The sequence below is a fragment of the Equus quagga genome, chromosome 3, assembly GCF_021613505.1.
Source record: "Equus quagga isolate Etosha38 chromosome 3, UCLA_HA_Equagga_1.0, whole genome shotgun sequence".
NCBI classification, from domain to species: Eukaryota; Metazoa; Chordata; class Mammalia; order Perissodactyla; family Equidae; genus Equus; species Equus quagga.
Genome location: NC_060269.1, coordinates 33,856,221 through 33,872,106, shown reverse-complemented (window position 1 = coordinate 33,872,106; position 15,886 = coordinate 33,856,221). Strand labels below are relative to the sequence as shown.

Sequence of the window (15,886 nt, the reverse complement as noted above, 5' to 3'; positions counted from 1 at the left end):
AACTGGTAAGAAACACCTTAGGTCTCTGGAGAATTTTACAAAGGATGTGAACAGTCAATTCACAATAAGAGAAATAAAAGCTAATCACTTCACATAAGGAAAAATGTTCAAGCTTACTGACAGTCAAATTAAAACTCAAGAGCAGCTTCTGGTTCACCTGTGAAGTCAGGAGCCTGATTATAGTGTTACCCACGGCTGTGGGATCACACTGATGCTCTCGTGGCCACGGCCCTGCAAAATGGAAGAACTTTTGAAAACTAATTAGATGGCATAGACCAAGAGGCTTGAAAATGGAATGCCCTGTGACCCAGTAATCCCACTTCTGGGGATTTATCTGTAGGGAAAAAAAAATCAGCCAGTGGAATATTAATCTTAACTTAAAATTTAATTTTAAGGAAATATTTAAGTAGAGTAGGACAGGTCCACTCCATGGATATAATACTGTCCTTTATTAATTCCTAATGATCTCCAAAATTTTTTAGGAGCCATTTGTGTGCCAGGTATATAAAACCACATGGGAAAATACAAAGTGTTAGTTATTATTATTATACTTTATAAATATTATATGTTATATTTTATAATATAATGATAATCTATTCTTCTGTAATGCTTCCCATGAGCCAGGCATTGTTCTTAGTGCTTTACATATAAAAACCCATTTAATCCTCACAACAAACATATGAGGCAGGAGCTGACATTATCCCCATTTTTTAGACGAAATAATTGAGGCATAAAAGCAAATGCCTTGTCCTAGGTCATACAGCTACTAAGTGGTACAGGTGGCATTCAAACAGGTGTTGTGGATCTGAAGTCCTTATTGTTAACCACCTTGCAATTATGGCAACAACTTTAAAAGAAAGATGCTTACTTTTAAAAAATAGAAAAGTCCACCAAAAATGTCATGGTGTTTGTATTGAGGCAACAAGACAACTGGTCATTTTTTATGGTTTCAATTTCTCAATTGCTGTCATTTTAAATTGTGAAATATTCAGGTTTTTTGACATTCTCTCCCGCTGGCTGTCCCAATTTATGAGGGTGCATTACCTGTGCACAGGTGTCCTTCACCAAGAATCTTTGTGATGCTGAAGGTGAACAAGCCCTGGAACCCCAGTGAGCCTTGGACTGAGTTGACGAGGGCGCCCTGGCTCGCTGCCTGCAGACAGAGAAGAAGGGGATGTGGGCCGAGAGGAGAGCAGGCTGTTTGGGCAAGAGATTACAAATGGAGCGGGCAGGGCCATTTCCCTGTGCTGTATCCCAGAGTGGCTGCTGGGGCACCTGGATATTTATATATTTATTAATTTAGGTAGCTCTCCCCAGTGCCTTAAGCCCAAGGGTACTTGAAGCTATTCTTAAAGATGGCAACTAAAATTATATGTTTTAATTCTATAAGCTAATTTAAAATAATCACTTGCTGTATTCTGGTTGTTAAGACTGTCTTAGAGGATGGATTTGGTGAATAAATATCAGGGACTCAGGGCTCCCACTGAAAATCTTCTGTTCCTCTACAAAATGTGACTAAACGGGTTATATATTTAGACAAGAGATTGGCAATAATGGTGCTGACTTTCAGGCTTCCTTGTACCAAGGGAGCGCCTGTATTTTAAAGGCATATTCCCTTCCTCCTCAAGGGTCCGTGAGTGAGGTCACATTGTGTCTGCCCAGGAACTGAGTTCAGTTCTGCTAGGAACAAGATTTTAAAAGTTGTGAACTGAAGTCAGAGTTGTTTGCACTGAGCATAATGCAGTGCTGACAGGAACAGGACTGGAAAACATTGTAAGCGGGTCAATATTTTTTCCTTCCTCTTTTTAAAAAACTTTTTTTAATTGGACAAGTAATTTATGGTCACTCTAGAAAATTCTGAAAATGCAATAAAAGAAAAAAATAATGCTGATAATTTCATGCACTACGTGTAACCACCATTGTAGCTTTGTTTATTTCCAGACTTTTTATGTGTATATATAATACATGATTTATTTTGTAATCTTTTAATAAAAGCAGTTTGTTTCTAGAGTTTACAATCACTAGATTACTTAGTTGACTGATTTGAAGGGAACTGAAGCACAGTCTCCTTATATTTTCTACCCTAACATAAAACTATGGGGTTGCATTGAATTGGTTTGGGGAGAATTGACATCTTAACAATATTGAATCTCCTGAACCATGAAAATTGTGTAGCTCTCCAGTTATCTGGGTTTTATAATGTACATCTTTAATTTATTACAGTATACCTTCAAGTAATATCATACCACTTCATATGTAGTGTGAGAACCTCACGATAGCATACTTGCATTTCTCCTCTCCCAGCCTTTAAGTTATTGTTGTCATACATTTACTTATATATGTTATAAACCCTACAATTCATTGATTTTTTTAAAAAATACTTTTATTATCTTTCAAAGAGATTTTAAATAATAAGAAAAACTCAAACGTTTACCCATGTAGTTGTCATTTCCAGTAGTCTTCGTTGTTTTGTGTAGATCCATTTTTACGTTTGGTGTCATTTTCCTTCTCCCTGAAAAAAACTTTTTTAACATCTCTTGTAATATGAGTCTTTCTTTTTTTCTTGCCTTTGTTTTTGAAATGTATTTTCACTAGGTATAAAATTTCTGGTTGACAATTATTTCCTTCAGGACTTTAAAGATGTTAATCCACTACTTCTTTCTCACTTGCATTGTTTCCAGTAAAAAATCTGCTGTCATCCTTATTTTTTGTTCCTCTGCACATAATGTATCCCTTTTACTCTGGCTGCTTTTAGGATTTTTTCTTTATCACTAATTTTGAGCAATTTGATTATGATGTCCTTTTGTCTAGATTTCTTCATCTTTCTTATGCTTGGTATTCATTATGCTCCTTGGATCTGTGGGTTATGATTTTCCTCAAATTTGGAAAATATTTGTCCTTTTCAAATATTTTTTCTGCCCTCCCACTCTGTTAGGAACTCCAATTAAACTTAATTAAGCTACCTGAAGGCATCCCACAGTTCACTGGTGCTTTTTTTATTTTTGTAATTCTTTTTTCTGTTTCATTTCAGATCATTTCTATGCTGTTGTCTTCAAGTTCACTCATCTTTTCTGCCATATATAAATTGCTGGTTATCCCATCCAGTGTACTTTTCATCTCAGACATTGTAATTTTTCATCTCTAGAAATTTGATTTGGGTCTTTTTTATATCTTTCATACCTCTACTTAACTTTCTGAACATATGCAATACAGTTACAATAACTGCTCTTACTTTCGTGTCTGCACATTCTAACAACTTTGTCAGTTCTGGGTCAGTTTTGATTAGTTGATTATTCTCCTCGATTTGGGTTTGTTTTCTCATTTCTTGGCATGTTTGATAATCTTTGTTTGGATGTCAGACGTTGTGATTTAACTTCTTGGGTGCTGGATATTTTATATTCTTATAAATATTCTTGACCAGTTAATTACTTAGAACCTTTGATCCTTTTGGGCTTTGTTTTTATGTCTTGTCAGGCAGGTCTGGAGCAGTGCTTCATCTAGGGCTATTTATTACCCATTACTAAGAGATCTTCCTCTGTTCTGCCCAGTCCCCTGGGAATTACAAGTCTTTCCGTCTGGCTGGTAGAAACAGGCACTGTTCTCTAAGCCTTTCAGATGACTTTTTCCCCTCCAACCTTGGGTATTCTCCTCACATACTTGCTATGACCCATACTCTGCTGAATATTCATGGGAGACCCTCCGCAGGTCTCTGAGTTCTTCCTCTGTGCTGCTCTCTCCTCTCTGGTGCTCTGTCCTGCAAAGTCTAGCCATGTTGGTCTCCCCGTACTCTCAGCTTTGTCTCCTCACCTCAGCAGGTGTGTCAGGCTCCACCTCTGTTGCCTCTCCCTGCGCTGCAGCCTGGAAGGTCTCTCAAGGCAGGAAGTGAGGGAATCATAGAGCCCACCTCTTTTTTTTCCTGTCTCTCAGGAATCACTCTTCTTCATTGCCTAATGTCCAGTGTTGGAAACTATTGTTTGACAAGTTTTGTCTGGTTTTTTTAGTTGTTTCAGTAGTGATGGTAAATCTAGTCTCTGAGACTCCATCCTGAATGGAAGCAGAAGTCTCCTGACACTAGATTTTAATGACCTGTTGACTTGCTTACTTCTGGTTTTGAGAGAGAGTCCAGTGTGCAGTAATGAAGAGCATGGATGCTAGAGTCAGACCAACTGAAATCTCTGCTCCACCACTTGCTGGCCATGTGACCTAGGCCAGGTTAACCCAACTGTGCCTCCCTTCCCTCATCTGTAAAATGGGGTGGTAATAGTCATGTATCATCAGATTTTGGCGAGGATAAAAATGAGATACTGCATTTAAAGCATGACACAGTTCCTGGAACTTGGTAGCACATCCGGGACATCTTAGCTATTGTTGCCATTTTATTTTAATTATCGTAAGACCCCAGTCAACACTTACCAAATGAAGGACTATGAGCTCTTGACCCCAAGTACCACAAGTGTCATCACCGTAGGTGACTGGGATCTGAGATCCCTTAGGTGTACTGGGGGAGCTTGTGCTTTCTAAATGATGATGTAGCCGTGAGACCAAACTCCCCGCCGCTAATTGTTATTATTCGAGGGTTTTCATATCCTAAATAACAGATCTGGGTTTTTTTTTTTTTAATTTTCAGGGGAAGACAGAAAGACCCCAAGTGAATCAAACAGCCCCTCTTCGTCCTCCCTCTCAGCTCTGAGTGATTCAGCCAACAGCAAAGACGATTCAGACAGCTCCCAGAAAAACAAGAGCGGGAACAACCTGCTGGTCATCTCTGTCGTGCCTGGGAGCCAACCCTCACTGACTAGTGAGGAAAAGCCAGAAAAAGGTAAGGAGGAGATGGGTTGGCCTGCTCAACCTGCCCCAGTCTAGAGGGTGACCCACCCAAGTCTAGGGGGTGACCCAGTCTTGAGAATAAGCCCTTGAGAGGGGTGATGTTGGAAAATGCATATTAGGCTCGGGAACACTATAACTTGTATCACCTCAAATTTGCATCTCCTTTGGGCTTTATTTGCATCCAGATATGGGGTGGAAGGATGGGGAGGGTGACATTGATTTGGAAGCTGTACGTTTAACTCCTTTTAGCATGGAGATGCAGGGCACAGTGCCCGACAGGGTATAGCTGGGGAGGAGAGGGGAAGCGGGGGCATCTCCACCCTACTCCTGCCCTCCTGTTCCTCTGCCCTATGCGCCTGTACATCCAGCTTCGGTCCTTTCAGGGTTCGAATGCGTTTTTTGCAACTTTGTCTGCAAGACGAAGAACATGTTTGAGCGCCATCTGCAGATACACCTCATCACCCGGATGTTTGAGTGTGACGTGTGCCACAAGTTCATGAAGACCCCCGAACAGCTGCTGGAGCATAAGAAATGCCACACTGTCCCCACCGGTGGGCTCAAGTAAGGAAAGCAAGTACAGAACCTTTTACTGTGTTGTTATTAAACTCCCTTTCCCCATCCCTACCCCATCCCCTCCCCTGAAGGTTTTGGGGTACATGGAGAGAGGGAGCTCGGCATGGGGGGCGTTGATCAGGCACCTCTGCTACTTTTAGCTGGATATGAATTAGACCTGTCCCCGAGGAGGGCAGCAGATGTCAGCAAAAGAATCCATTTCACAAATATCCCGGGATTCCCGGCAAGCAAGAAGACATGTTGGAGCAGCTCGGTGTGCAAGGGTGGACTCATCCTCCACTGCTGGAGTTTTGTTCAGACTTGATTTCAATGGACTGGGGCGTTAGTGTCCCCACGTGTAAACATTACACTGTCACTGCACTTCACTGTCTCTATTTTTTAGCTGATTTGCCATATATCTTTTAAAGAAGCACCCCATCCGCAAACCACCCCCAAATATTCAATCCTTGCCAGTATGAACAGGCAGGACGCAACGTTTTTCATGCAAAGATCACCTGCCTTGTGTCTTCTGTAAACATGCCTGATGCCTTCTCTGGAACTGGAATTGGGATCTCCCTGGTTTAGCCGTCCTGAGATCTGACATTTCCAGTCACATGTTGTTCACAGATCCCCAAAGACCTAGACAACAAGCATCATCATTAACCAGCATTTGCAAGAAGCCCTCTGGTCTGAAGTGAGACCCATCAGTTATTATCAAAGGCACTGTGTGTCTGGCTTGATAAGAGGTGCTAAAGGGCAAACAAGGAATAAAACATAATTTCCACCCTCAGGAAATTTATGTCCTAGCACTGCCGGAATTTAATCTTCCCTGTGATTCTGAAATCAGAGTCCCTGTTCACAAGGCACTTATGGGCCAGTAAAGAGAACGAAGCGTATGTCGCAGGGCACAGAAGGACACATTATTTTCAAGACAGAATTATTCATGGTTAGCTGAAATGGTCATGTAATTAAAAGAATGAAAAATTACATTTTACTTAAATACGAGAAAAAATTTTTTGTTTTTAAACATTTTTATCTTTGAAACTCACAACTTGCCAGAGAGGTGGCATGACTCTTCTGAATGGGCGAGGGATGGAGAGACCCAGAAGGACCCTGGGAGTCGAGTGTTGTGGCCCATGCACGGTTAACTCTCCCAGGCTCCTGCCTGGTCAGGGGGACCCTCCTCAAAAACTTGCTCAAACAGAGGAGTTGGGGAGCAGGACCTACTGTGGAATTCCATTTTGTTTTACTCTTGGGGCGCTTAGGTGGGAGGGGGAGGAGGGGCTTACAGGGATGGGGGAGGGGAGGTGCTAATTCAAGACCACCAGTAAATGGGAAATACCCAGTAAGAGCTTATTTGGGAACTTGATTTGGTTTGTTCCCACTGTCCCTTTCTAAATATTTATGTACTCTTATTTAAAACAAACAAAAAAAAGAAAACCATGTATTTCTGTGGTTGGACTAGCGCTCATCACCTTCCCAGTAGCCCAGTCACACCCATGAAGTCTTCGGCGTGGCCACTTGTGGCTTTGCCAGTTAGTCTTTCCTCGGGGACCTAAGGAGTCCCGAGCCTCCGAGCCATTGGGGAGAACGCCCAGTGAACACTGATGCTTTTGTCGGTACAGACACTTCCCGTGCGGTGCTAACGGTCCCCTGTGTAATAGTTTATGTTCTAGGATGACCAAGTAGAAGAATACTTTGAAAAAATTGATAATGCCTTCTGGCTATACAGTGAGTCTTTGTTTTGTTTTGTTTTGTTTTCCCTTTGCCGTATCAGAGAATTAATTTGCCTGAGAGGGTGTCTTGACGATAAATAATGGGAGCACGGAAAACCCATAGCACTTTGCCTGAGCAGCGAAAGAAAGCTTGAGCCGTGGGTCACAGAAATGTCCTTAAAGTGAAACAGACTGCCGATGTCTCAATTGCTTTTCTGTGATGGAACTGCTTGTACTCTATATCCTGTTCATAATGCAGATCAAATAAGATTATACTATTATTTTTCTTTTGCCGTAGCTCAGGACAGTGGTGAGTTTCAGACTCCTCTAGGTAAGGCCCAGCTTGGCGTAGGGGTTGTGTGTGCACCTGACCTGGGAATGGGCTTCATATTTCTCTCGTGTGCACTCTTCTGTGAGCTGAGGTTCCAAGGCTAACGGCGAGCTTGGCGCTGAGGAGCAGTGCACGGTGCACTCGGTCGTGTTGGGCTCTGCTGAACACCTCTCCAAACCCTCAGAGGACACCTCACTCCTGGGCCCCGCTGCGCTGCAGGGGCCCAGCCAGAGCTGAGGCAGCCACTTTTGCATCCGCATCCTTTTTGTAAAGAGAGCAAACACGCTACAGCTATCCTATCAGCCACCGACTCGAGCCTGGCAGCTTCCAAAAGAGAAGCTCAGCAGAATTTGTAAACATGCCCTTACTGCTCCTTCTGGCCCCTCTGGACAGCCAGGAGGCTTGGGGGAGGGGAGCGTAGCCTCCCTGCGTAGGACGGAGAAACCGAGGCACAGAGAGGCCCAGGCTTTGTTCCAGGGCATTTCCAGCTAGAGCTCGATCAGGTGACGGAGCTGGGACCAGAATCTGCCTCAATCACATGTAGAGACCAATCCAGTAATGAAGCAGTCCTCTCCCAAGCACTGTAGAGAATGCAGAAGAAATGTCAGATACGGTCCTGCCCGCTGAGAATTTATGATCCAGTTGGATTATTATTATTTCCATGATGTAATAATGTATTACTAATGTCTTTAAGCTCCAGATAGCAGTTGTCTCCCTCCCTCCTTATCCCTCATTTGCAGATGAGCTGGTGGGTGGGCCTCCTCCTCCCATGCCCCCGTGCTGGTCCTCATCTTCCTTCCCTGATGGAGAGCCAGTGCTGTAGGACACAGGTTTAACGAGTACATCTCTATGTATATACACACACAGAGACACACACAGGCCTTCTCATCCTAACAACCCTTTAATAAGCACGATTCTGACCCCTACGACTTTCTGTTTGCTGGAGGTAGCTCTCCCCTATAAGCTGTTCTTTAAAACTCTTAGCCTTTCTGCGTGTGCTTGGTGTGGTGCATGAAAAGTCGATTCTTTGTGTTGCTCCCATCTAGAGGGGAGGTCATGAGGTTTAGCCCTCTGCTATGTCCGATTGGGAGTGGGGAGGGTTTCAAGGGGATGGGCGGGGAGGCTGGAGGGGAGCGACAGCTTATTTATTCCTCACACTTTCTCTGCTCCCATTCCTGAGAGCTGGTGTTCACTGTTCCAGCCAGGAGACCCAGAGTAGGCTGAGTAGACCTCGTCAGAGCTCCTCCTTCGTGGGGACGGCTCTATAAGCAGAGAGAGCCAAAGAGGGCCATCTCAACCCCTGAGAGGCAGCAGGGCTGGGCTGGGCAGGGGCAAGCCAGGCCTCAGAGTTTGGAGGGTGGCGTGAGGGAAGAAGGCAGGTGAGGCGGGTACAAGAAGGGCCACAGCAGAACCTGTCTGGCTGAACCTCCCTTTCATTGCTTCCCCCGGCAGGTGCCCATTCTGCATTTATTCCACCAACCGCCCCGCTGCCATGGAGTGCCACCTCAAGACCCACTACAAGATGGAGTACAAGTGCCGGATCTGCCAGACAGTGAAGGCCAACCAGCTGGAGCTGGAGACGCACACCCGGGAGCATCGCCTTGGCAACCACTACAAGTGCGACCAGTGCGGCTACCTGTCCAAGACGGCCAACAAGCTCATCGAGCACGTGCGCGTGCACACCGGGGAGCGGCCCTTCCACTGTGACCAGTGCAGCTACAGCTGCAAGCGCAAGGACAATCTCAACCTGCACAAGAAGCTGAAGCACGCGCCACGCCAGACCTTCAGCTGCGAAGAGTGCCTGTTCAAGACCACCCACCCTTTTGTCTTCAGCCGCCACATCAAGAAGCACCAGAGCGGGGACTGCCCCGAGGAGGACAAGAAGGGCCTGTGTCCAGCCCCCAAGGAAACAGCCGGCCCCGGGGCCCCGCTCCTTGTCGTCGGGAGCTCCCGGAATCTCTTGTCTCCCCTGTCGGTCATGTCTGCCTCCCAGGCTCTGCAGACCGTGGCCCTGTCTGCCGCCCACGGCAGTGGCTCAGAGCCCAACCTGGCACTCAAGGCTTTGGCCTTCAACGGCTCCCCTTTGCGCTTTGACAAGTACCGGAACTCGGATTTTGCCCATCTCATTCCCTTGACAATGTTATACCCCAAGAACCACTTGGATCTCACATTCCACCCTCCCCGACCTCAGACTGCGCCTCCCAGCATCCCGTCCCCCAAACACTCCTTCCTCGCCTACCTGGGACTAAGAGAAAGAGCAGAGACTGTCTGACGGCAGCCATGTTCTGTACCAAAAACAAAGAGACAAAAACAAAAAACCCACAAAACTTAAACACAACCCCAGCAGGTGTATGTTGCTGCAAAACCTACAGGCCCCCATGGGTCTGAACCACGTGTACTGTATATCTTTAGTAAGGAATAGAGAATTGGCTCTGTGTGTATACCTATTGCATTGACCTGAAAGCTGCTTTATCCAGTCTTCAGAGAGGTGACCTACTGCCTACTCTACCTTCAAGGCATGCGCCCCAGCCACCCACTCCCACTCTCAGCCCTTCTCCGTGCTTCTATCTGAAAGGAATTCTGTCTTGTTAAACCCTCAAGAGAGTGTCCTTAATAGCAATCAGCACTTGTAAGCTTATATACTGGTGCATTTTTGTTTTCTGTTGGGTGAGTGGGGTGTGTGGGCGTTTGTGGATTCTGAAAGAGAAAGCCGTGTGTCGTGTGCCATGATGTTTCTCTTGCACATTCTTTGTACTGGCTTCTTTAACAGCGATGACCATTCTTTTCCCTCCTGGGTTGTTCATCCGCTACAGTCTCTCCCTGAGCTCCTTCATCACCTTTCCCTCTCTATTTTGTGGCTACAGAGTGGTAGGGCCTGGTGCTCGGTCGATGAAGGAATGGTAGACATCCACAGTGCTGCTTGAGATTTCCGACAGAGTGCTGGAGACCTTGTGCTCGAGCTTTTCTGGTTGAGGATACGAGGAATCAAGAGACCCACCTGGAAGAAATATCTGGCAGCACTGCAACTAACATCACAAAACTGAAGTGTGTTTTTGTGTGTGTCCATACGTATACAGTGTGTATGGTACACACACACAGTGCATCATTTTTTTAAGGGCAGATTATATATATATATATGATGTATTAATTCAGTGGTTACCATTTGTTTGCAGGAAAAAAATTGTATGAGTGAAAAATTTTATGGTTGATAAATCCAGCCAAGGAGATTACAAGGGGTTTGGATAAATTCTGGGTATAAATGCTCAGACTAAAAAAAAAAAGAAACGGCAGTTTTGCACAGTGCTTTGGTCTTGCACTAGTTTTTTTTTTCTCATCTGCAAAAAAAAAAAAAAGAAGAAAAGGAAGAAAATGTACCTTTTATATGGAATGAGTAGACTGTGTGTTTGAAAATTTCGTCACAACCTCTTTGACATATAACGACCCAACAAAAAGGTGCTGTTTAGTCCTACGGTTCAGTTTATGCCCCTGAGAAGTTTCCATTGTGTCTGCAGGTCGTCTGGCTATAGCGGTATTCTCCATGTTATTAATAATTCTGTATTCCATTTTGTTAACGCCTGGTAGATATAACCTGCTAGGAGGCTAACTTTATACTTATTTAAAGCTCTTATTTTGTGGTCATTAAAATGGCAACTTACGTGCAGCACTTTATTGCAGCAAGAAGCAGATGTAGATTGGTTGCAAAGCCCTCTGCTCATCTTTAAAAAGTGATGGGTGATTTAAAAACAAGAAAAGGAAAACAATCTTTGGCGGAATATGTTCATTGCTTGTATTTTTAAGACGACAGAATTTCCAGTATGAAACAGACTGAAAGAGCAGGAAGAAATGTGCTTTGTATAATAATGGGAAGTTTGGAATATAAAAGTTTATATATTATTTATCTATTGAAGAACTCGTGTACAGGAGGAACGATGCTTTCTGACTGCGTTGCCGTTTTCCATCATGTGTTACCCTAGAGTTGGGATTTCTTTTTTCATCTGTTTCACCAGGGGAAATAAAAGCATCGCTAATTTTCTTCCTCTAGTCAGTTTGCTTCACTGAAAGCTCCCTCAAAGTTGGTACAGTTCTACAGGAAGCCAGAAGCCTGTACCGTCTGTCCACACCATGGTCCCCCCGCCCCGCCTGCGTACCCACCTTCCTTCCCTCAGACCCAGCAGGTGTGCTGTACTTCCCCTCGCCAGTCAGCCAGCCCTGGCAAACCTGTTTACACTAAGGGGATGTCCCCGGGAGCAGGGACGCTGAGCCAGCCAGCTAGGGCGGGAAGCTCCTGCGCCCTCGGTCATTCTCCAGCAGAGACATTTGTTCTTGGCCATGTTTGAAAAGTCATTCAACCTCGCCACGTCAATGTCTCAGTAAAAGACACTATAGACAGTTATGGACAATACACTCCAAGAATACTGGGCTTATGGGTGGGTTGGTTTTTTTTTAAAGTCATGTCTTTATCCCCCATATAATGGAGAATGTGCCACTTGGCTAATAGTGTGCTTTCAAAATTACAAGTTCAGTGATGACAAGAAAGAGGGCCACAGTGATCCCACAGAGGCTGGCAGAAAAGGGCAATCACACGTAAGCACCAGCAGGTTAAAAACCTGAAAGGGTGGCCCTGACAATTAGGACTACAGATTTTACAGCATGCCACTTGTGCAATATGAGGTCCTAGGTTGAAACTTTCGAGATCTAGAGGGGTGTCAGAAGGAGATGTTTACTGCTCAAATGCCGTGCATTTCACTGCTTGCCACTGAACTTGTATTTGAATGACTTAGTTATGCTTAATGTAATTGGGCAACTTTTTTAGCACTTTGGAAAGAATCATCAATCTTTCTGGTAAATTATAAAAGTTTTCTGAGTGAGAAAAGGTGTGTTTGGAGTTTGTTTGACTTTTTATATTATTATTATTGTTATTAATAAAGAAAAAATCTACAGCATTTTTCAGACTCCACCGAGATAATATGTATCCCTGCATTTGGTCTGCAGTTTGACACCCAGGGAAGGATGTGTTCCATAGATATCCTTTCCGTGGAAAACACTGTCTTTGAGAAATTCACCTGCCAACTAACTTCAATTCTGTTTTCACTATGCATTCTTCAATGAAAGCTAGCTTATTTTTCCATATAGTAATGCAGTTAGAGTTCTCAGCACTTTCTTCTATCGTTTTTTTAACTCCTCATGTTATGTTCAGATGATCATACTGTCAAGGTTTGTGTACATTACTGAAAATTTGTATTGTATAAAGCTTTTTGCATTACAAGGCTGTACAGGGTCATTTTGACAGTAACTGGTATATTCCTTTGCATCTTATGTTGCATTGCCAATTTCTAGTGTATCCAGTTTGGAAGTATAATATACTCTAATTAAAAAAAAAAAGGTTGGCTATACTCTTGTTTCTTTTTCTTTCTTGGTTGCCATCCTTGACTACTTGTTAGTTTCAAAGTTTTGTTTGTCTTGCTTTGTTCTGATTTTTACTTTTCAGTGTATTTTAAATAAGTTTAGGAAATGTCCACTACTAGTTAGAACTCTTGCACATTCGAGGTTTGAAGAGCCATGGTTATAATGCAAACTGTTATTACATAAGTCATTCATAGACATCAAGGTTGAGAGCGTATCCATCATTCAGTACAGTTGCAGGCTGGCTCCTTCCTGAAATTACATAGTGACATTTAAAAATGTTCAGCAGCCTTACCTTCTCCTCCTTAAGACCATTTTATTAACCCTATACCAAAGAGGGAAAAAAGCAGATGAATAATTTCATTTATCTTAATGAAATTTGGCAAGTGTGAGGTGTTTTTTTTTTTTTTTTTTGAGGAAGAGTTGCCCTGAGCTAAACATCTCTTGCCAATCTTCCTCTTTTTTTCCCCCTAAAGCCGCAGTACGTAGTTGTATATCCTAGTTGTAGGTCATTCTAGCTCCTCTGCGTGGAATACCGCCACAGCATGGCTTGATGAGCGGTGTGTAGGTCCACACCCAGGATCTGAAATGGCAAACCCCGGGCTGCCGAAGCAGAAGGTGTGAACTTAACCACTGGGCCACGGGGCTGGGCCCTATGAGATTTTAATGAGGGGGGGAAGTGGTATATTTTGCAAACTAGATAATAATCTATCCAAATGCAAGCAATACCTCACCACTCAAAGGAAGATACCAGAGAAACAGACTGAGGCCAAAAAAAAAAAGAGATGAAAAGCACACTGAAAGTTCAAACAAAAATTTTTTTAAATCTATTTTAAAGTTATAAACATTCCCCATGGATCTGTGATGATGGGTAAAATATATAAAGCAACAAAAGAGAATTTTTTGCCTGGTTCACAACTTGCATGCTTATAATATCCCTTGCTTATTACAAGAAACTATGAACCACTTGACTCTAACATTCAAAAAGATCAAATTTACTTTTTACAAAATGAGATAATGTAGGAGAAGCCACTTCGAAAATGACAAGTCACTAATCAGACACAATTTTCCTCCTTTTTTCACCCAATAGCTATTTTTTAGGTGAATGAATCAAGTTCTCTCACTTGATTCATATTCCAGTTTAGTTTGGGGGTGGCTGATATTTATTGAAAATACTAAAATAAGTCAAACTTCTTTGCTTTTTCTTAGCACTACAAGCAACAGTATCTTCTCATTTTGTATACATACTTTATTCCCCTTCAATTCCACATGTACCTCACATTTTCCCTGTGGTTGAGAAAAGCTAGAAACATGAAGAAAATATTCACCAGTGTGATCATCGTTTCCCCTGTTAATGGGCTTCCAGTGACTGAGGAATGCCTGGCATCAGAGCCATCCATGACGGGACAGACCACGTCCTCGTCCATCGTCGCTTCCCTGGAGAGCGCTACATGCACACCTGGCATCTCCAAGCCAGTACTATGGCCCTGTTTGAATTTAGTCCAAGATCATACATACTTTTCCTATTGTTGTGTTAAGTAAAGACATTTCACGTTAAGACTCAGGCCATGTTTTCTGTAATGTGTCTACAGCTGACTGACCCCATTTAGTGACCACCAAAAACTGTCCCTGACCATTTAACAGAGCTTCAGCACTGGTCACAGGGGAACAAGGAGACATAGCAAGGCTTGACAAGCACATGCCTATCCTTACCCACAGTCAGAAGCATCATATCAGAACTCTTGCCTGCCAAAGGTCATGAAGCGCTTGTGAACAATTTGAAGGGGAAGGCACACCTCATCAGCTGCCAAAACACAGAAATCGAGTCATCTCAGCGCTTTCAGCCCTTGGGGAAGAAGGAGAGCCAAGAAGAGCTCAGTGCACCTAAAATGGTAGGGAGGGACGGAAGGGGATAGCAGCTGAATGATTTTTATCTGCAATGGTTCCAGAAGACAGAGAATGTAAAACCAGAATCCTTCCCAATGCACCCTAGAACCTGTGAGCAAAATCAAGGATGCAAGGATAGCCTTGGTGATTCAGACTCCATTCTAGGGAGCCATCAACCACAAACATTCAAGAGAGCCAGCCAACATTCTTACTACACCACTCTCTCAAAACAGAAGAGTCCCACACAAATTAAAGTTTATTTTGCAAATAACTACAATAAACTAAGCAAGCAAATGCCCACAAAGCAAGGCCCAGGGGTAAATGAAATGAGAGGACATTAAATGACTCTGGGGATGGAGGGGCCCATTCTTCCTCTGTCCAGGGTCTGAACGGTCTTACTTCTCAGTCAAGATTTCTTCTTTATGAAGCAGGAGATCCCCATTCACAATTCTTTCCTGATAAGTGGATCTGTGAAACAGGAAAGTGTAAATCCTGCTCACATTGGTAGGAGCTGCAAGGGGAAAAGAAAAATCAATTGCTATTTCCCCTTGGAATTCCTTTTTGATAGAGTTAAGTATTAGTTAGTTCTTAGTTTTCAACAGAATTTTAGACCTAGAGCAGAGAATCTACCTTAATTCACACTTGAAAATTATTTTCCCCAATGTCAGTCCCTACAGGTGGCTTCCTCCCCTATTGAGTGAGAATATCTGGATTACAGATAATGTTTTTCAACCATGAGGGACATTACGGTGGTGTCAGATCACCTGAGTTTGAAGCCAGGCTCAGAAGCACCTTATAAAAAGAGAGGTTGAACCCAATGATCTCTAAGACCCCTTCCTACCCTAATGAATAACATATAACATGCTATGATTCTATGACTCTTTCTAAACAAGCAAATGTCAACCTTTTATTTTTATTTATTTATTTATTTTGAGGAAGATTAGCCCTGAGCTAACATCTGCTGCCAATCCTCCTCTTTTTGCTGAGGAAGACTGGCCCTGAGCTCATAACCATGCCCCTCTTCCTCTACTTTATATGTGGGACACCTACCACAGCATGGCTTGCCAAGCAGTGCCATGTCCGCACCCAGGATCCGAACCGGCGAACCCTGGGCCACCGAAGCGCAACGTGTGAACTTAACTGCTGCGCCACTGGGCCAGCCAAATGTCAA

The 15,886-nt window shown here is 43.5% G+C and overlaps 1 protein-coding gene across 6 annotated transcripts in view; it reads left to right on the top strand.

Annotated features, from left to right (window-relative positions):
- Positions 1–12,808, top strand: part of ZNF827 (zinc finger protein 827) — a 165,566-nt gene extending 152,758 nt beyond the window's left edge. Inside the window, exons 12-15 of one of the 6 annotated variants that reach the window (XR_006887983.1) lie at positions 4,628–4,819; positions 5,211–5,388; positions 7,157–7,425; positions 8,878–8,918. Coding sequence is in view for 5 of the 6 variants with exons in the window: in XM_046656881.1 (XP_046512837.1) it covers positions 4,628–4,819; positions 5,211–5,388; positions 8,878–9,697 (1,190 nt within the window). In the remaining variant the exon portion in view is untranslated. Of the gene's footprint in view, positions 1–4,627; positions 4,820–5,210; positions 5,389–7,043; positions 7,111–7,156 lie in introns of all 6 variants that reach the window. The other 5 variants (XM_046656885.1, XM_046656884.1, XM_046656883.1 and 2 more) reach the window with 5 other exon arrangements.
- The last annotated feature ends 3,078 nt before the right edge of the window (positions 12,809–15,886 follow it).